Genomic DNA, 21,820 nt, shown 5'->3' with positions numbered 1-21,820 from the left:
TAACACCTCACATTTATTGTTGTTCTATGTCTTGGCTCACATCATTCCCACTATTTGGAACAGCTGGTCCTTTTCTCTACCTATTTCAAGGAATGCCTGAATCAAACATTTTTTTCAACAAGATTTTCTAAATCCCAGAGTAACAACTTTTTCCCTTTGTGTTTCTGTAGTATTTTCCTTTTTCTAACTTAACTAGAGAATTTATAGATTGTATACATTGTATTTAGATTTATTATTAGTCACATCATCTATACAAGATAAAGATAGATAGGGAACATGATCAGTAGAATGTGGCCCTGGTTCCCAGTCTTCAAAAATCTTGTGAGAAAACAGAAATGCATCATGCATCAAGGTATAGTACGTTAAGTATTCTGAGAAATGCTTAAACAAGCTGAGAATAGTGGCAAATAAGAAACAATTCACTGGGTTGGAGTAGTTGAGGAGGCTTTATAGAGGAGAAGAGGAGATGGCATTTGCTAGATAATTTGAGGCTGACAAAACGCATTCTTTATCCTCAGAAGCTAGCAGTGTAATCAACGTTCTGCATATAGTATGTGCTTGTTGAAGTTAACTGACTCAGATGAATTTGAGATGGAGAACTACGTTGTTTCACAAAACAAAGGCAATCAATGAGTAGTAAAAAACAGTATGATACAGCTGGGAAGAATTTGGGAAGGGCCAAAAGGAGGGAGGAGATGCCAGCCCATAATATGTTCTGCCAATCTCCCAGAAATCCTTTTGCTGGACACTATTGAGACTGAGAGATGTATGTGCTGCCAGGAATCAGACCAAATATGGATATAAGTAAGATGAATGGCCGGAGATAACCTGGAAAGCTAACTCCCAGTTACAATAAAACCTGAGACCAAGAGCCATGTGGCAGAGCAGCTCTCCTGGGTTCCTTTACCCTGCTGTTCTCTGCCTGGCATCCCTTCCCAATAAAGCATTTTGCTTTGTCAGTATGTGTGTCTCCTTGGACGATTCATTTCCGAGTGCTAGACAGGAGCCCACTCTTGGGCTCTGGAAGTGGTCCCCCTTCCAGTAAGAGAACCATAAATGAGCCTTCCTTTTTTTCTCTAAGTGCCTGTTGTATGAATTTACTAATTTCCTCAAAATACACAGAAGAGTTTTGAGAAATTTATAACAGCTTCTCTACAAGTCAATAAGGCCACAATGGAACTGTATAATAACCACAGCAAAAGCAAAGAAGTTAGACAAGAACTTTGGGGTTGCTGCGAAAATTTAGGCAACAGAGAAATAGGGGGCAACAGACTGGCAGAAACTTAACAAGGGAAGTCACTGGACAAAGGAGGATACTTACTGTCTTCAAGGTACATAGAGAAATATACAGGTTTCTAAAAGGCCAAACTTTTCTCGAGGCATCAAACCCATTCACTGCAGAGTAAGAAGGTTTTTATTTCCCCCTATCTGAAAGCTTCAACTGGACTTTTATTATTTCTGCCCTGTGAAAAAAGACTTCTCAGAGTCTGCAGCACATCTGCTGCATCAAGTCACATCTGAGAAATGGGTTAATACTGCACTAGACTTTTTTCCTCTTTTATTCTTTTTTTCTGCTCCATAACTTTTCAGGGCTAGTTCATCTCTCTGCTTGGACCATCTTAATGAAGGATTAACTATCTAATAGGAATATTTAGGGGCTTCCCTGGTGGCCCAGATGGTAAAGAATCTGCCCGCAATGCGAGAAACCTGGGTTCAATCCCTGGGTTGGGAAGCTCCCCTGGAGAAGGGGACAGCTACCCACTCCAGTATTCTGACCTGGAGAATTCCATGGACTGTATAGTCCATAGGAGTGGCAAAGAGTCGGACAGGAGTGAGTGACTTTCACTTTCTTTCACTAGAACAATGAGAGCTTTTTTTCCCTGCTCATTAACAAAAGGGTATCAAAATGAAACCAACCTCTTGAGACCAGGTCCTAAAGAAAAAAACGAAAAAAACTACCGATAGATAAGCAAATACAATACTGATGACTGTTGATTCTGAGTACAGGAGGGTTTCAACATATTAGTCTGAAAAATAAAATACTGCCTATCTTATCGGTAAACAAAGGATGGAGCAATCATCAGCGATTACAGTCAACCCTGACGGTGAGCCCTGAGGGAGCTTAGCATGGGAACAGGGAATGTACCCCCATCGAGCAGCCGCCACTCCCAACAGTGCAGCTTGAGGGAGCGCAGGATGAGAAAACAGGATACTGGCCCCTACAGCTGAAGGTACATACTAAAGGAAATGATTTCAGTGGGCCCAGACTCTCGAACCCACCCATACACAGAAAAGCGCTGGATTCCTTAACTTCAGATGTCTGGCTTTCTTTAATTAACAAGAATCTCCTGACTACTTGCACTTTGTTGCAAACACACCCATATATCTTGGCTCCCCTTCACAGCCTCAGAGCGATTTCTCAGGGTTATGAGATACTGTCTCCCCTTAGGTTTGAAGTCCTAAGAATGTCTGCAGAATAAAATGTTAACTCGCAACTTCTAGGTTGCCCATCTTCTTTCAGTTAATAAGTCTACTTTTTTTAGTATTTGGTAATTTTCATTAGCAAAATATTTTTCAAAGCTTTGAAAAAACACAAGCATTTAATAATCACTTTTGAGTGCCTTATTAATAATCTGAAAGAAAAGCAATTCAATTACTAAAATCATCATCTATTGTACTTATCCATCCTCAGAAGAGTGAATTCACCAAACAAGCAGATGCAGTGACATGTCTCTGAGAACAAAGAGTAAGTATGCGAGATAAAAAGAGCTTTGTTCAGAAAAAGGCTGTCTATAACTTTAAGTCATGTTAAGCATCTCAGAATCTCTTAGCTGTGAGGGACAGGAATGTCCATATGTGCAACTGCAGCTCATAAACATGTATGAGCCTCAAAAATCCCAAGGCCATTTAAAATTTCAGTTTTACACATTTATAGTTACTTTTCAGGCATATAGGAATAAGCTCTATACGAGAAATGGAAACAGTTATCAGGAATTCTATTTAAACTGTTTCTAGTTCTTATTAATTTGAAAGTCATCATGTGACAAATACACCATGCATGCATGTACATTGCACGTGTGTGCTAAGTCATGTCTGACTCTTTTACGACCTCATGAACTGTAGTCTGCCAGGCTCCTCTGTCTATGGAATTTTTCAGGCAAGAACACCGCAGTGGGTTGCCCCTTCCTCTTCCAGGGGATCTTTCTAACTCAAGGATCGAACCCATGTCTCCTGCATCTCCTGCATCGGCAGGCGGATTCTCTATTACCATGCCACCTGGGAAGCCCAATACTGTTCATAAAGAGAATTTATTCAAATTATTTATTTCTACGCTATATATTTCCTATAACCATGACTAAAGATATTTCATAGAAGTACAATAAAGGATTCACCTACACAAGACAATATTTTGAAATAAGGCATTTTAAAGCCAATCTGGGCCTGAAAAATAACACACTGTGAAGCAGAATCACAATTCCAGGTGGGTTTTTTTTGTTTGTTTGTTTTTTATCGATATTGGCAGATGTGCGTGACTACAAGGGATGGACACCTGCAGTGCTATTTAAGCACTGGGGTCACAGCACCCGAGTTCCCAGCTGTAGATCAAAATCCACACTCACTCTACTGCAAACATTCAACAAGTTATCTGGAGAAGGTCCTCACTGGAAAGAATAAACTTTATTAAGTGATATCTCATCTGAAGTCTGATATTTTCCTACCTGATTTACATCAGGCCCACTATATATATGTGAAACAATTAGCATGTTTCCACTTGTAGTTTTTACATATATAGCAGAAAAAAAAAATGCTGGCCACATGATCTAAAGAGACAGAAACAACCTTCTAACTAGAAGAAATAAAAATAACTTTTCGCATTTTTAGGGATGATTTCCTATCTGACTGAAAAGGTCAGGCCACTCAAGGTGGCTCTTCTCTGGCTCTCTGTACGTCCCTTCCTCAACCACTGCCTGCTTCACTTACACCCTACTCACATGGCTGGCCTTCCTGCATCCCTGCAAGTCACTGTCCTCAAAGGTGTGGTGAGAGGCATTCTGCTAGTTTCCCTGGTAACCAATGAGCCAACATGAAGCTAATTCCCCTTATAAGGGGCTCCCCTTTTCCATGAAGCAAAGACTGTCCTGCCCTGTCTGCCACAGCTGGTGGGGTGCTGCTTCAGGACTTTGCTTCAGACATGTGAGTTCCCCCTTTCCACTGGCCCACTGACAGCTGTCACTGACTCCAGGCTCTTTCTTTGGTCTTGTGGCTGGGCAAGTGCAGGCTTTCCAGGCCTGAGAGTACAGCCCAACACTGACTTATACCAGACCCACAATTATCTACCATTACTATCTCATTCTATCTTTATAGTGTCTTTTGTGAACAGAATAAGATATCTAGCAACAGAATCATTCTGCTGCTGCTGCTGCTAAGTCGCTTCAGTCATGTCCGACTCTGTGCGACCCCACAGACGGCGGCCCACCAGGCTCCCCGGTCCCTGGGATTCTCCAGGCAAGAACACTGGAGTGGGTTGCCATTTCCTTCTCCAATGCATGAAAGTGAAAAGGCAAAGTGAAGTTGCTCAGTTGTGTCCGACTCTTAGCGACCCCATGGACTGCAGCCCACCAGGCTCCTCCATCCGTGGGATTTTCCAGGCAAGAGTGCTGGAGTGGGGTGCCATTGCCTTCTCTGCAGAATCATTCTAGAGGTGAAAAATTATAATCAAATGACCTGCAGGCCCCATAGTAAAATTACCTGTAAAGCCTGGGTAAGAATCCATATATTCAGATTGCCGGCTTAGTATTCTTGATAGGGATAGAGTAAAGGGACAAAGCAAGTGGTTAAATATTTAATCCCAGGAGGGGATTGTAAATAAAACCAAAGTGTGGGAGAGCCAGTAAGTTAATGATCATTTAACACAGCAGTTTTGCTTCACCACGAAACCAAACAGGATTCCTTAGCAGCAAAACCATGCAACAGACACATAACATGTGCCCCAAAATAATAAAATAACGGTGGAATGAGACCCACCTCCTGCCCAGTAAGCTCAGTAAGTTAATGATTTCTATGATGCGGTTCTCTATACACAGTAAAAACAAAAATATAAGGAAAAGGTGATATTACACTGAAACCTGAGATGATTTACCATACTTTAGCATATGTTAGCACCTTTTTGCTCATTTCCATTGCACGATGACAGTGCCAGTTTGACCACACAGGGACAAGAAAAATCCCCCACCCAACATGGAAGAGGAACTATAAGGAAGACGGGGGTCTTCTCCCTGTCTTCACTTTTCCTTAGATTATAAAACTGTAGCCCACTCGGTTCTTAGGCTGGCACCCTCCTGCCTGCCGGAAAATGCTGAAACCAACTTTCAAATACAAATCTATCAAAATTACAAAAAGAGAGATCTTTCCTCATAGATATTATGCAAACTGAAATCCTTATACTACACAGAGTGGTGCAAGAGCTGTCCAATAACATTAAAACATTATTACCTACATACAGTTCACATTTATCATTAAATGGTAACAGATACATTTTTCTCCCTTTTTCCTCTCTCTCTCATCTGCTTTTTTTTTACTTTTTCCTGCCTAGGGAATGTTAGTGGAGGGTTGAATTCAAGAAAAACAGCTTCCGTGGAGGACAAATACTGACAGATGATTCAGACTGCTTTTCTGTCACCATAATTCAAAAGCAAATGTTTCAACTCCCAGCATTTGTTGGAGCCTACCAAGTGCCAAAGCCTTGCTAAGTATTTTATATATGTACCTTGTGCAAAACTCCATATCATGAGATGCTAAAGGGCTCCCACTTAAAAAATTCACATCCTTGCTGGTTTTAATAGTGGACGTTTTATTGCTAACCTTCCTATCCTTCATTTTTTCCCCATTTCTTCACACTATTACAAGCTAATCTTTAAGATGCAAAATAAAAACTCTGATCTTTGGAAAACTATTAGAAAATAGCTGTCATCATAATAACCAATAAGTAGAATATAAATATCATAGCCATAGATGGCTGACAAACATGTAGAATCTACTGCATAACTGATATAATACTTGCCTCTGGAGTTCCTAGTGCTTTCACAGCATTCAGATCAGATCCTGAGGAAAAAGTATTTTTTGCCCCACGGACAATGAGACCTTTCCCCTCTGTCCAATTTTCCAATTCAATCACTTTTTCCAGAAGTTGTAGCATCATAACACCTGTCAGAGAGGGGAGGGGGTATCACAGACACATAAAATATTGGACAAATAGAAATAATTTAGAAACTGTAAGGTGTCAAACAAGACTTTAACATCACAAATTTTACAAATACTGAATGTCTATCAAATGCCCATAATGATGGTACTGAGTATATATGAAAAAGATAAGCATGACAGTCTCTCTGCTTTAAAAATTTACAATTTGTTAGTGATCTCTCTCTCTCCCCCCCTTAATTAAGAAACCACATAAATATGTGGATAGGTAGGGAAAAAACGCTGGCCCTGAGTATGAGAAACATATACCAGTAGTTAAACTAATCTTATTGACTCTGTGAAATAAACATAAGAGATGGAATGGACCATGAAGAGTATCTGCTTGGGTGATCTTCAGGCAAGGACCTGAGAGTTGTGAGTGTAGGGCTCATTCATCGTCTCTCAACCTGACCCAACCCCATCACTCTAATCAAAGTAGCTCTGCTTGTATTAGTTTTAAACACGAGGCATCAAATTAATACTTGTTTCCATTTGGATGAAAAGCTTTACTGATATAAATCATAAAGTACAGCTATTCAGTAGTCAGTAAAAATTAGTAGCTAGCTACTCTAAAATCTCTACAACAGTCTTACCTTTCTAATTTAATTTTTTTCTAGGCTCATGTAAAAGTTGCCTTTTATTCTCTGAACCAATTGAAGGTATGGAGCTGCACTGTCCAATGAAGTAGCCACCACCCACATGAAGTCCCTGAGCACCTGAAATATGGCTAGTCTAAACTGAGATGTGCGGTAGTGTAAACAGTTTATGGCACGAAAGAGCTCTCGACAGGAAGCCCCTTCTGCCTTGTCACTAACCTTAGGCCAGGCAACCCCATCCTCTACTCATCTCTGGCCTTAGGCACAACTATCAGATCTCTGGATGACACAATACATTGCCTAACCTGTTGGTTCGTTCCATAGATCAGAGAAGTAGAGATGAAGAATAAGTAACAGAGGACTAGATCTCTTCCCTAGCTTCTTCTTCAGAAATCTCAAGAACAAATCCATGCAAACAAACTGAGTGAACGAGAGCATCTAAAGAAAAATCACAAGAAGTCAACAAGCCAGCACACAGTGTGGGATGGCAATGACTCAGACACCTTATCTCAGAGACTGAGATTATGTCCCCTTCTTCCTTTAAAATTTTCATGGCTCAACAGAATCTTCAGAGGTGGTTTTTGTGGGACACTGAGTCCACCATCTCCCCAAACTGCCAGCATTCTGACTAAAAGCAACTTTCTTTCCTAATAACACTTGTCTTGAATGCTGATTTTTGAGTAGCAAGCAGCCAGACCCAATTCGCTAACAGTAGTGTAAAATACATAGCAGATTTCAAAGACTTGGTATGAAAAAAAGAGGAAAATATCTCATTGATACTTTTTATATCAATCACAAGTTGCAATATTCTGAATACACTGATTAAACACAATATTATTAAAATTAATTTAACCCTTCTTTTTCCTTTTAAAAATAGGGCTACCAGAAAATTTTAAATGATATATATAGCTGACGCTTGTGTCCTACATTATATTTCTATTCATTAACATTAATAGCAAGAGATATCTCTGAATTCTGCTGAGTGTAAAGAAAAGTCATCTTATGTTTAAAGACTCATCATTGATAATTTACAAAGTTTACAGTCTATTGAATTATGTCTATAGTTATGATTATATAAAGACACATAAAACTTTATTGGGATATTTTTGAACCCAATATTTCAAATGCTACTACAAAATATAATTCACAACCCCCTCCTTCCATGAAGCATATAACTGATAAACAGAGACTGCCAAAATCACCTTGAAACATGAGTGCTGGGCAGTCAGCAAGGTTATTCATTGGCTTCTGTATTACATCATGGTAGAATAACACAAATTTGAGCTTTGGCAAAAAATTACAAATTATCCAGGTCCTGGACTTTGAGGTCTCTTAAATGTAAAATTCTTATATGCCAAGAGTGTTGCCTAGCAATACAAAGTATTTACCTGTATCTCAGAGTTAGAAAAGGGGCAGCAAATAGGCAAGTGCAGTGCTTTCACTGATTATTAGAATTACATGGTTAAAATGACAGTCTATTTTAGTTCACAAAAAAATTAAACTAAATTTTTTTTTTTCATTTTAGGCTTTTCTCTTTAGTTTTTAATCTTTGAAATATCCTTCCTTTTGTCTCCTAGTGACAGCTGAACACATATGAAGTTATTAAGCACTTAAAATTTCCATGGAAAAAATAACCAAGCTCAGTTTGATTAATTTTATCAACATCTGTATTCATATATTTTTAAAAAATTAAAATATACACAGTTAGTAAAAAATGTTCTTAGTTCAAACAAGACAATGGTGACCACTCTCACCACTATTATTCAACAGAGTTCTAGAAGTACTTGCCACAGCAATCAGAGAAGAAAAAGAAATAAAAGGGATCCAGATTGGAAAAGAAATAGTAAAAATTATTACTGCTTACAGACGACATGATACTATACATAGAAAATCCCAAAGATATTATCAGAAAATTACTAGAGTCAATCAGTGAATTTAGTAAAGTCACAGGATAAAATCAATCAATACACAGAAATTATTTACATTCCTATATACTAACAATGAAAAATCAGAAAGAGAAATTAAGGAATCAATCCCATTTACCACTGCAACAAAAAGAATAAAATACCTAAGAATAAATCTACCTAAGGGAGACAAAACAGCTGTATACAGAAAACTATAAGACACTGATGAAAAAAATCAAAGACAACATAAACAGATGGAGAGATATACCATGTTTTTGGATTGGAAGAGTCAATATTGTGAAAATGACTATACTACCCAAAGCAATCTACAGATTCAATGCATCCCTGTCAAAGTACCAATGGCATTTTCCACAGAACTAGAACAAAAAAAAAAATCTCACAATTTGTATGGAAACAAAAGACCCTGAGTAGCCAAAACAGTCTTGAGAAAGAAGAATGGAGTTGGAGGAATCAACCTTCTTGATTTCAGACTATACTACAAAGCTATAGTCATCAAGACAGTATGGTACTGCCACAAAAACAGAAATACAGACCAATGGAGCAAGATAGAAAGCTCAGAGATAAACCCACATACCTATGGGCACCTTATCTTTGACAAAGGAGGCAAGAATATACAACGGAGAAGACAGTCTCTTCAATAAGTGGTGGTGGGAAAACTGGACAGTCACATATGAAAGAATGAAATTAGAACACTTCCTAACACCCATACACAAAGATAAACTCAAAATGGATTAAAGAACTAAATATAAGACGAGAAACTATAAAACTCTTAAGAGGAAAACATAGGCAGAATACTCTTTGGCATAAATCATAGCAGGATCCTCTATGACCCATCTTCTAGATTAAGGGAAACAAACCAAAAAAAAACAAACAAGGGGGACCTTATAAAACTTAAAAGTTTTTGCACAGCAAAGGAAACTATAAACAAGGTATAAAGACAACCCTCAGAATGGGAGAAAATAACAGCTAATGAAACAACTAACATAGGATTAATCTCCAAAATAGATATGCATTTCATGCAGCTCAATACCAGAACAACAAACAACTGAATGAAACAGTGAGCAGAAGACCTAAACAGATATTTCTCCAAAGAAGATATACAGATAGCTAATAAACATATGAAAAGATGCTCAATGTCACTCATTATTAGAGAAATGCAAATCAAAACTATGAGGTATCACCTCACACAAGTCAGAATGGCCATCATCAAAAAACTACCAAAAAATAAATGTTAAGAGAGGGTGTGGAGAAAGGAAAGCCTCTAGCACTGTTGGTGGGAATGTAAACTGGTAGAGCCACTATGGGCACCGTATGGAGATCTCGTAAAAAGCCAGGAATAAAACTACCATATCACCCAGCAATCGTACTACCGGGCATACACCCTGAGGAAACCAAAACTGAAAGAGACACAAGTACCCCAATGTCCACTGCAGCACTATTTACAAGAGCTAGGACGTGGAAGCAACCTCGATGTCCATCAACAGGCGAATGGATAAAGAAGATGTGGTGCATACATACGATGAAATATTACTCAGCCATAAAAAGGAATGCATCTGAGTCAGTTCAGTTCCAATGAGGTGGATGCCAGAGCCTAATATACAGAGTGAAGTTAAGTCAGGAGGAGAAGAACAAGTATTATATATTAACACATATACACGGAAGCTAGAACAATGGTACTGATGAACCTATTTGCAGGGCAACAAAGGAGACACAGACATAGAGAACAGACTTGTGGACACGGCGAGGGAAGGAGAAGCTGGGGGAAATTTAGAGAGGAGCATGGAAACAGATACACTACCATATGTAAAACAGACAGCCAGCGGGAATTTTCTGTATGATGCAGGGAGCTCAAACCAGTGCTCTGTGGCAACATAGAGGGGATCAGGTGGCAGGTGGGAGGGGGGTTCAGGAGGAAGGGGCCATATGTATACCTATGGCTGACTGATGTATGGCAGAAACCAACACAATATTACAACATAGTTATCCTCCAATTAGAAATAAATAAATTTTAAAAATATTCCTGGTTCATGTGACAACTTTTCATTTTTACATGTTCTACAAAGAGTACCATGACTTTCAAGGATTCTGTCTACAGAGTTTAAGAATAAAAATCACAAGATAGCAGGTTAGGTTTGGTATCATTCTTTAACATAAGAAAGATCTCTATACCTGAGAAGGCGTTCATTTTGCTTGGATTGTTCAGAGTAATAATGCCAATGCCATTGTTTTCCTTCTGAAGGTCAATGGATCCACCAGGAAACTGTTCAAGTTTTTTTTTCACTTCTTCTTCATGGAAGCCATGAGAAGTATTATAAACTGACAATCCTATCTGATGCAGCAATTTTGTCTTTACAGGGTTAGGCGATGTCTTCAAAAGACTTCTTGCCATTTCTGGAAAAAAGAGAGAAGTACGCAGTAGTCTAGCTAAACAGACACTTTTCTAATATAATACATTAACGGTCTTTAGCGAGAGACCTTTCTGTTTACTGAAAGGACTTCCCTCCTTCTCAAAGCACCCTAAGTATCAGATTGCTTCCCTTCTCCCAGCTTCTCAAACCAAACAATTCACAAAGTACATTATCTCAGTACATCACTGGGAGATGATGACATAGCTACAGGACATTTACTGAGATCCAACACACTAGGAGGGTTAAGAAAGCTGTTGCTGTTCTGTAGTTTGCACCATCTCCTGCCTTCAGGGAGTCTTCTTCATGATGGCAGTTCTCCTAACTCTAAATCTAAGAAAAAATTCAGTCCAAAAGTCCCTTTGGAAACAACCTCGGGGCAGAAGTGCAACAGAGCAGTATTCTTGGTATTATCCTTATCTTATGTAATGCTCTCACAGAAACAGCTGGAAGGAGTCCTGAGGAAAACAGGGAAAGAAATAGGAACACATACGTAAGGTTTCTGCATCCCCCAAAGTTCTGTCAACTCTTCTCATTTTATATATCTCATCTCCGAGTAATCACCTATTTGTTCAAATGCTTTTTTGTAAGTATTTTTGCTGACATAAATAATACACTCAGAAATGATACAAATCATAAGTTACAGTTCAATGAATTTTCACAAGGCAAATACATTCAAGTAAATAGCACTCAGATCAAGAAACAGAACATGAACCTTACAAGGTCCACCATTCATTGTGCCACTTTTTGGTCATGACTCCAAATAAGGATAACAACTATCTTGACTTCTTCAAGATTAGTTGGCCTACTATTGAACTTTATATAAATTGAAAAACATGGTATATCTTTTTTTGTCTGGTTTCAACTATGTTTGTGACACCTATTACTATTATCATGTGTAATGAGATTCTAAATAGTCCATTCTTTTCATTGTTGCATTTCATTATATGAATATACCACTACTCATCAATTCCAATGTAAATAGATATTAGGGTTGTTTCTGGGTTTTGGCATTACAAGTAGAGCTGCTGTGAACATTTTAGTATCTGTCTTTGGGTCAACACATATGCACTTCTGCTGGCTATATCTAAAAACAGAAGTAGTGGATACTGACTGTTAAACAGTGAAGAATTTTGCAAGTTGTTTTTTTTAAACCACTGGTAACTTGAAAATTGTAAGAAATAAAAAAACTTAAAATGGTCCATTTTCAAGGGTGCTGGCTTTGGGTGGAAAAATTACTACCAGCCAAAGTGGCCTAGCAGCTTACTGATGCAATAACCATAAGGGTTATAAAACTGGAAAGTCCAGGAAAACAAAGGGAGGGTGGAATGTTTAGGATTTTCATGGAGGCTCACTCTACTGGTGAATTCAAAACAGAAAACAGGAATGGGTGCACAGGAAAGGAAGAAACAAGATGTCAGGGAGGGGCAAGCCCATAAAGAGAGAGGGAACAAACCTAGGCAACATCCAGGAAGACTGTTCATCCCACAGTACTCAGCCAGGAAGGAACTTGGGGAAGGGCTTGCATGCTAGGGGATAAAATTGTTTTAATGACACTGGGTATGCCTGCCCACCAGACACCAGATCTTGCAAAACCGTCATTAAATCCTCTCTTCTAGCTGCACCTAGTGTCTCCAAGTTCATTCTTTCAGTCTGGGTCAGTGGGCTTTATGTCCAACAGAAATTACTCATGGTGAAAAGTATTAGCAAACTCTACATATCAATCTCTCCCTCTTATACTCACACACATCACACACATATTGCCATTTTCCAAGGACTGGCCATAATGATCATATCTGTTCATTTGTTCCACTTTAAGAGATACTGGCTAATAAGAGTTTTCATATCCACAGAGAGTGAACATTCCAGTTGCTCCATGATCTTATTAATCATTTGCTAATGTCTTTTTATTTCCTTTCTTTCCATTTTAAGTATTCTAGATAGTGGTACAGTCATTATGGTATCACTTTGCATTTCTATGATGTCTAATGAAGTGAAGCTCCATTTTCATATGCTAATTTGTTATTTGTATATCACATTTTGTAAAGTGCCTCTTCCAAGTTTTTTTTACCCATTTTTTCTATTTATTTACCTTTTATTCCAGCACAAGCTGGAATCAAGATTGCTGGGAGAAATATCAATAATCTCAGATATGCAGATGACACCACCCTTATGGCAGAAAGTGAAGAACTAAAGAGCTTCTTGATGAAAGTAAAAGAGGAGAGTGAAAAAGTTGGCTTGAAGCTCAACATTCAGAAAACGAAGATCATGACATCCGGTCCCATCACTTCATGGCAAATAGATGGGGAAACAGTGGAAACAGTGTCAGACTATTTTTTTGGGCTCCAAAATCACTGCAGATGGTGATTTCAGCCATGAAATTAAAAGACGCTTACTCCTTGGAAGGAAAGTTACGACTAACCTAGATAGTATATTCAAAAGCAGAGACATTACTTTGCCAACAAAGGTCCATCTAGTAAAGGCTATGGTTTTTCCAGTGGTCATGTATGGATGTGAGAGTTGGACTGTGAAGAAAGCTGAGCACCGAAGAATTGATGCTTTTAAACTGTGGTGTTGGAGAAGACTCTTAAGAGTCCCTTGACTGCAAGGAGATCCAACCAGTCCCTCCTAAAGGAGATCAGTCCTGGGTGTTCATTAGAAGGACTGATGTTGAAGCTGAAACTCTAATACTTTGGCCACCTGATGCGAAGAGCTGACTCATTTGAAAAGACTCTGATGCTGGGAAAGATTGAGGGCAGGAGGAGAAGGGATGACAGAGGATGAGATGGTGGATGGCATCACCGACTCGATGGACATGAGTTGGTGATGGACAGGGAGACCTGAGGTGCTGCAGCTCATCATCTTTTGTAAAGTGCCTCTTCCAAGTTGCAGAGAGTCAGACAAGACTGAGCAACTGCACTGCAATGAACTGAACTGAACCTTTTACTACTAACTTGTAGAAATTCTTTTATTCATTTGCCTATAGCTTTTTAAAATTCTTATGACAATAAATCCTGCATTTCCATCTCCACTGGAAATGCTATGCCTGTGTACTCCTAAATCAAACAAAAATCTACTTCCGTATTCCTCACCTCTAGATGTACCACCGGCTTCTCAAAATCAGTTTAAACCTGAACTCACCCTACTAAAACCTGTAACTACTTTATTCCTTCCCTTAACTATCTGTAGTATCAACAACACAGAAAGCCAGAGCAGAAAACCCAACCTCCTTCCCCTCCTTCATATCTCATGTGCAATCTACCTTTTTTATTTTCCCAATCCTTTGTTTCCCCTACAACAAAGTTCAAACCTTTGTCTCTGGATGAATACAATGGCCACCATTAGTTTCACACTAGTCCTTAAAATCAGAGCTATCTTTCTACTGTATGCTCCTAAAAGCACAAATCTACAAATACATTTTCAAAGAAACTGAAAAGATTTTAAATAGGGTGACTTCTCAGGACTTGAGCATGAACCTAAAAAATGAACATGAAGAAGAAATAAAGTGATAAAGGTGGATAAACTTAGGTCTATGGGAAATGGAAGGTGAAGTTCAAAAATATAATATTTTTACTAACTAAAATATGAAATAGCTATGAAAAAATAAAGGATTTTAGAGGCTTTCTAAATTATTGGCTAAATGTAAATATCAAGTTTTCTCAAGAGTCTCTTAGCTAGCAGAGAAAATCTACACTAAAAATTTCAGGAGTTGTTGAGAAATGACAAGCAATGGAGCTAGAAACAACTTAAATTAGCAAACAAAACTTATATTCTCATGCCTATATACTATATACATATATAGTAGGGGAACCACTGCCCAAAACCACCTACCCTGGCCAAGGTAGACAGTAACTACTTGCATGAGTTATCTTACAACAGGAGACCTTGGTAGGGAACATGGAAGCAGCTACCACCAACCAGAAGAACTCGGGAAAAGTCAAAAGGAGTGAGACACCAATTCATATGTCTTGCCAACCTCCCAGAATCCTTCTTGCTGGAATCCATCTTGGCTGAGCAATGTGCAGGCCACGAGGAAGGAACCTGAGTCAGAATGATTAGCCAGAGACAACCCAGAAACTAACTCTATTACCATAAAACCCAACACTGCAAGCCACATGGCAGAGCAGCTCTGGGTTCCCTTACCTTGCTGCTCTTCACCTGGGAGCCACTTCCCAATGAAGTGTCTTGCTTTGCCAACACGTTTATCTTCTGGAATAATTCATTTCTAAGTGTTAGACAAGAGCCTACTCTTGCACCCTGGAAGGCATCTCCCTTGCTGCAGACCCTTTTCTGCAACATACATAAGCTCACAACTCCAGCCACGTGCATAAAAAATCCATCTCGACCCCAAACACTGTTCTTTCTTTTTCATCTCCCCTTTCACTATCCCCAGATTCAAGTTCAGTGATCAATGTTTGTGGGAAAAGTAAAGAAATAGATCAAATTACTGTACATCATTTCAAAATGAGTTTGGAAGCCTTTTCGCTTTTTTGAAGATGAAATTTGAGATACATACATAACGACTAGATTAGCAATTAAGATAAATCTTTTAAAACAGGACAAGATTCTTTATTGGATTATTTAAGATAGACAATAGTTTCATTCTAAGAATAAAAAATGGGTTGACGAGTTTCTGTGCGTAAGAGCCATTAAGTAAATTACATACTACATGTAGGTTTTTATAGTCAAGAAATTCATAGGACTGGGGTCCTAGTATATAAACACATGTGCATATGATAAGATATATTTGGTAAGATATAATTGGTAACAGTTCAATGTAAATTAACTGAGTTCTTATTAGTCACCTCCCCTTCATTAACTAGCTATTTCAGGGAAAAAAAAAATTTTACCCTCAACAAATTTTCAGTTTTATCAAAGAAATGAAGTATGTACTAAGCAAAAATAACTCAATTCTCTAATTGAAAACAGAACAAAATTCCTCCTTTTATTAAGCTTTATTAGAGACCTGTGCAGAAGGCAATGGCACCCCACTCCAGTACTCTTGCCTGGAAAATCCCATGGACGAAGGAGCCTGGTGGGCCGCAGTCCATGGGGTCGCTAAGAGTCGGACACGACTGAGTGACTTCACTTTCACTTTTCACTTTCATGCCTTGTGGAAATGGCAACTCACTCCAGTGTTCTTGCCTGGAGAATCCCAGGGATGGGGGAGCCTCATGGGCTGTCGTCTATGGGGTTGCACAGAGTTGGACATGACTGAAGCGACTTGGTAGCAGCAGCAGCAGAGACCTGATTTTTTTCCTCTCTTCACCAGTAAACTTTTATTATGAAGTCTAAGAATTTTCTATAGGCAGAAAAGGACCTGAAGATACTAAATCAGTGCATAGGATTATGATATTTTATTTCCCTTCAATCTTTTCAAGTTTTAACATTTTAAGCAGAAGTAGAACAAAAATTAAGCAACATCCTAATTTGCTGGGGAGTAATGAAAGGAAAAAGTAAACTCAGATTAGCTTTTCTCTACAGTGTCTTGTGGCCAAAATATTGGCAGAGTGGGCTACCTTAAGAAACTCTCACCTTATATACTTCCAGAGTATCAGTTCTTCACCTAACTATATTCAATCCTCCTTGACCATCACCAACTCCCGGAGTTTACCCAAACTCATGTCCATCGAGTCGGTGATGCCATCCAGCCATCTCATCCTCTGTCAACCACTTCTCCTCCTGCCTTCAACCTTTCCCAGCATCAGGGTCTTTTGCAGTGAGTCAGTTCTTCACATGAGGTGGCCAAAGTATTGGAGTTTCAGTTTCAGCATCAGTCCTTCCAATGAACACACAGAACTGATCTCCTTTAGAATGGACTGGTTGGATCTCCTTGCAGTCCAAGGGACTCTCAAGAGTCTTCTCCAACACCACAGTTCAAAACCATCTATTCTTCGGTGCTCAGCTTTCTTCACAGTCCGACTCTCACATCCATACACAACTACCGGAAAAACCATAACCTTGACTAGACGGACCTTTGTTGGCAAAGTAATGTCTCTGCTTTGGAATATGCTATCGAGGTTGGTCATAACTCTCCTTCCAAGGAGTAAGCGTCTTTTAATTTCATGGCTGCAATCACCATCTGCAGTGATTTGGAAGCCCAAAAGAATAAAGTCTGACACTGTTTCCACTGTTTCCCCATCTATTTCCCATGAAGTGATGGGACCGGATGCGATGATCCTCATTTTCTGAATGTTGAGCTTTAAGCCAACTTTTTCACTCTCCTCTTTCACTTTCATCAAGAGGCTTTTTAGTTCATCTTCACTTTCTGCCATAACGGTGGTGTCATCTGCATATCTGAGGTTATTGATATTTCTCTCGGCAATCTTGATTCCAGCTTGTGCTTCTTAAAGCCCAGCATTTCTCATGATGTACGCTGCATGTAAGTTAAATAAGGAGGGTGACAATATACAGCCTTGGCATACTCCTTTTCCTATTTGGAGCCAGTCTGTTGTTCCATGTCTAGTTCCAACTGTTGCTTCCTGACCTGCATATAGGTTTTTCAAGAGGCAGGTCGGGTGGTCTGATATTCCCATCTCTTTCAGAATTTTCCACAGTTTATTGTGATGCACACAGTCAAATTAGCACCAATCAATTAGAATGAGAATGATACAGCCTCACTTCCCTTCCAAAACAAATCTAGGAAAACAAGAAACAAGGCCCATATTTCCATTTCACAAGTAATGAAAGCTTACCTATATGTGAAGCTTTCCTCTAGGGAGTCACCTACTTACTGTCAAATTCTGAAGCAACAGGAAAGATCTCAAAGTTCTTACTCTTTTTCTCTAAATAAATACATATATTTTATAGCATAATATTAATTTATTCAAAAGCTTTAAAACTTGAGGCATCACTTCAAGTAACTAAACAGCTGCCCAGAATTAAATTTTTTAATAGATAAGAATATATTTTACATAAAATATATATCTGATGAAATAAAAATATTTATGTTATGAAACCACAATATTATTATTCCAAAATTACTTCTATAAAAGACTGTTGTCTTAAACTTGAAATCAGGTTTTAGTACAGTGGCTAAATAAACGTAGACATGAAGAAAGCTAACCTACTTCTGAAAAAATTAGGTTTCAGAATGAGTGTGTTGTATTTGTTAACCTAGACAATGGATACACGGGTTATTTATTTTTGTTCTTGTTGTTCTTTAAACTCTTCTTATGCTTTTTAAACTATGTGCAAGTATGCTACATTTCTCATTAAACTTTTTTTTATTAAATGATACCATTTCAAATTTGGAATGGAGAGGTATCTCTGCCTTTGCCAATAATCTCTCCCAATCTTCTAAAACACTAATTTCAAAACTAATTTTTCTAAGTATTCTGTTTTTTGTATAGAAGATATTTAATAAAGAACACACATATTGCTATAGGTGGCCACACAGGTATCTGGAGTCTCTGGAAGTTCTGAAAACTAAGAAGTGTCCTCATTAAAGGTAATAATATTTCTTAAAACTTGATGTATGACCAGAAACCAGGTAAGAAAGAATTAGAGACACGCCTGCCTGCAGTAAATTATAATGTCTCATAATGACACTCCTGCCTCCAGTAAATTATAATGACCCATAATGACGCTCCTGCCTCCAGTAAATTTAAAAACTGCTGTCGGCAGGGACCACATCTTATTCATGGTTTTAGCGCACAGAGTTTTTACATTTAACATTTGTGGTACTAAATGATACCTAATGTGGTTATTACTGTATAGGGATTACTATAGTTGTTGTTATTGTTGATGTTCAGTCATGTCCAACTCTGTGACCCACGGACTGTTGGCCCTCCAGGCTCCTCTGTTCATGGAATTTTCCAGGCAAGAATACTGGAGTGGGTTGCCACTTCCTCCTCCAGGGAATCTTGCCCACCCAGGGACCAAACCAGCATCTCTGGCATCTTCTGCACTGGCACAGGATTCTTTACCCCCAGAGCCACCTAGAAAGCCCAGTGATTACTGTATATCTAACCATCATTTCCCAAACTAAATAAAAGATCTCTATCTTCCAGACAGAAAAATTTTATTTCATTGTAGGGATTTTAGGAATTCCAAGTCCAGAATATGTAGCTCCAAGTGCTTAAAGGTATTAGAGTCAGCCAGAGAAGAAGGTCTCCCTTTCACTGGCCCCTGGTCAGTTTGATGCAGAACCACCACTCCACTCTCATGGAGTCCCTACCCCTCTTCACAAGAAGGATAAGAGCTGTGGGTCTTTTATTTTTTTCCAGGTATACAAATCAGGTTTGCATACAACACAATCTTTATCACATCATTAATAAAAGTACTGACACTTTTTAAGAAATGAGGTTAAGTTATAGATAAGACATTACCTACTTATAATGTCTGTGGTTAGTGATTCACATTTTACAAGGATTTGGTTAGTAGTGTACTTCATATTTTAACTATATAATGATTTCTCTCACAAGGGTTAGAGCGAGGCAGTTCGGTTCTCTGACTTTCTCAGAATCAGAGGCATTTTACCCAGGGAGTACTGAGCCTAAGACCTAGTAACTGTTAGCGGCAAACAAGCAGAGAACCCATGACTTGATCTACTTTCCCCAGTCCTTCTTCCAAAGAACGAAACTATTGGTTTTGAGCCAAGATAAGCAATTCAGTCACAGCACTACAGCTTGCCATAGAAGGCAACAAAGTGAAACTATCTCCACTGGTACTGCTGCCACTTTGAATCTTCTTTGTTCTGATTTCCCTTCTTTCCTCCTTTTCGTCTCCACTGCCTTCTCTCTCACATTCCCCTCTCTGCCTCTCAGCTTGTGTGGGACATGGAACCAGGGGCTGCCTTTACCTTGGGAAGGCATCTGAAGAAGATTAAAGCTGTAGGGCTCAGGGTTCCTTAGGCCTGCTTCTAGTCTAGGAAAAATAAGATCTCAAGGTCCCTGGCCAGATCAGTTCACAAAACTGAGAGGCCTACACAGAAAGAGCCAAACACAACATGACCAAGCTGGCTTTTGCCTAGAATATGCTCTCTGCACGTTTTGCCCCAAGGCATAAGTCATATATAGAAGAAACAATTAAATGTAAAATTCATTTGGGGGTGAGGTCTTTTCCACGTTGACCGTGACTTTAATGTAAGAGAACTGTGCCAAAGAAACTTGATGAGAACTTAGATGGCTATTTAAAAAAAAAAAAAAAAGAAAAAAGTTGCCTATGTTTTCCATAGTATTCTGTTTAGGAAAAAAAAAAAAAAAGAATTAAACTAGAAAATAAGGAGTAAGACTTGTAAAATCATTAGCATTTTTAATTATTATGAAGGGATAATAGAATCAATAAACAACATATCTTTTCTCATTGTAAGGAGTCTGTTTGTTCCGTCTTCACATACATCCCCCCCACTCCACCACTTCCAATGAAGCTTCCCAGGTGGCACTAGTAGTAAAGGAATCTGCCTGCCAATGCAGGAGATGTAAGAGACGCGAGCTCGGGAAGATCCCTTGGAGAAGAAAATGGCAACCCACTCCAGTATTCTTGTCTGGAGAATCCCACAGACAGAGGAGCCTGCTGGGCTACAGTCCATAGGGTTGCAAAGAGTCAGACATGACTGAAGTGACTTAGCATGGCACCCCACTCCAATATCTAAAACAAGGGCAATGAGTATAGACATCATCAGATGTACCTTTTTACACTTAAATCATTACCAAATTTAAACATTATGTCACTAATATTTTTGCCTCATTGGACATCTTTGATATACTCATTTTTCCATGGAAACCTCTTAATAAAAACCTCATGGATCCTTTTCTCTATTGATTCCTTTTTTTTTTTTGCCCCCCAAACTCCTGTCCTCCTTCCACTAACTCTCCCTTCTTTTCTCTCCTCAGATCGCCTTGTCTGTGCCAGAGAGTAGTACCTGAGAAACTCAAGTACACTGCTAAGCCTCTCAAGTTTGCTGATTCCAAGATTAGGGGTCCAATCCTTGACACTGGATAAGAGCCTATTATGAATACTTTCTGGAGAATGGCATGGCAACCCACTCCAGTATCTTGCCTGGAGAATCCCCACGGACAGAGGAGCCTGACAGGCTACAGTCCTTGGGGTTGCAGAGAGTTGGACATGACTGAGCAACTTATTACAAATCACATGGATCAGTTCAGTTCAGTTGCTCAGTCATGTCTGACTCTTTGTGACCGCATGGACCCCTGACCCCATAGCTTGTCAGGATTGCTAACCCATCCTGCTGGTTGCTTTGCTGTCCTACCACAACCAGATTCAGCCCAGCTGAACAAGCTCACAACCATGCCATCAGAAAGGGGAAAAAGAAGAGATCCGAGATCAAAGGTTTCACTCTCTCCATGTTTTCTAACTTTTTCAAAGGCAAACAAGTAAGCTCCCTTCCCTACACAAAGACTAAGCTCTCTGTTCTCTTAGAAGCTGTAACCCGTTTCATCAGGTGCTGGAAATATCCAGAAAGTAAACACAAACACATACTGAGCAAGAAAACAATAAGCATAAGGCAGGGAGTAAACAACAAAAGATCAGAACTATTCCGTTTCAGACTGTCAGCATATGACCCGTTTTTGGCATTTGAATTTGGTTTGAGGCGGTCATTAATTAACACTTCACTCCCCTGGTGGCTCAGACAGTAAAGCGTCTGCCTACAATGTGGGAGACCTGGGTTCGACCCCTGGGTTGGGAAGATCCT

General features: G+C 39.1%; 1 protein-coding gene across 13 annotated transcripts in view; it reads right to left on the bottom strand.

Moving 5' to 3' along the window:
- ECHDC1 (ethylmalonyl-CoA decarboxylase 1) overlaps window positions 1-21,820 on the bottom strand; it is a 94,115-nt gene that overhangs the window by 60,177 nt on the left and 12,118 nt on the right. For 10 of the 13 annotated variants that reach the window (XM_069599014.1, XM_069599013.1, XM_069599015.1 and 7 more), the window contains 2 exons: window positions 10,928-11,149; window positions 6,062-6,204 (listed from right to left, as the gene is read on the bottom strand). In XM_069599014.1, coding sequence (XP_069455115.1) covers window positions 6,062-6,204; window positions 10,928-11,147 — 363 coding nt within the window. In that variant the 5' untranslated portion in view covers window positions 11,148-11,149. Of the gene's footprint in view, window positions 1-6,061; window positions 6,205-10,927; window positions 11,150-12,619; window positions 12,693-21,820 lie in introns of all 13 variants that reach the window. The other 3 variants (XM_069599011.1, XM_069599010.1, XM_069599012.1) reach the window with 1 other exon arrangement.

The sequence above is a fragment of the Ovis canadensis genome, chromosome 8 (genome assembly GCF_042477335.2).
Source record: "Ovis canadensis isolate MfBH-ARS-UI-01 breed Bighorn chromosome 8, ARS-UI_OviCan_v2, whole genome shotgun sequence".
NCBI lineage: Eukaryota > Metazoa > Chordata > Mammalia > Artiodactyla > Bovidae > Ovis > Ovis canadensis.
The sequence above is the reverse complement of the archived record's forward strand: the minus strand, read 5'-3'. Positions and strand labels throughout refer to the sequence as shown.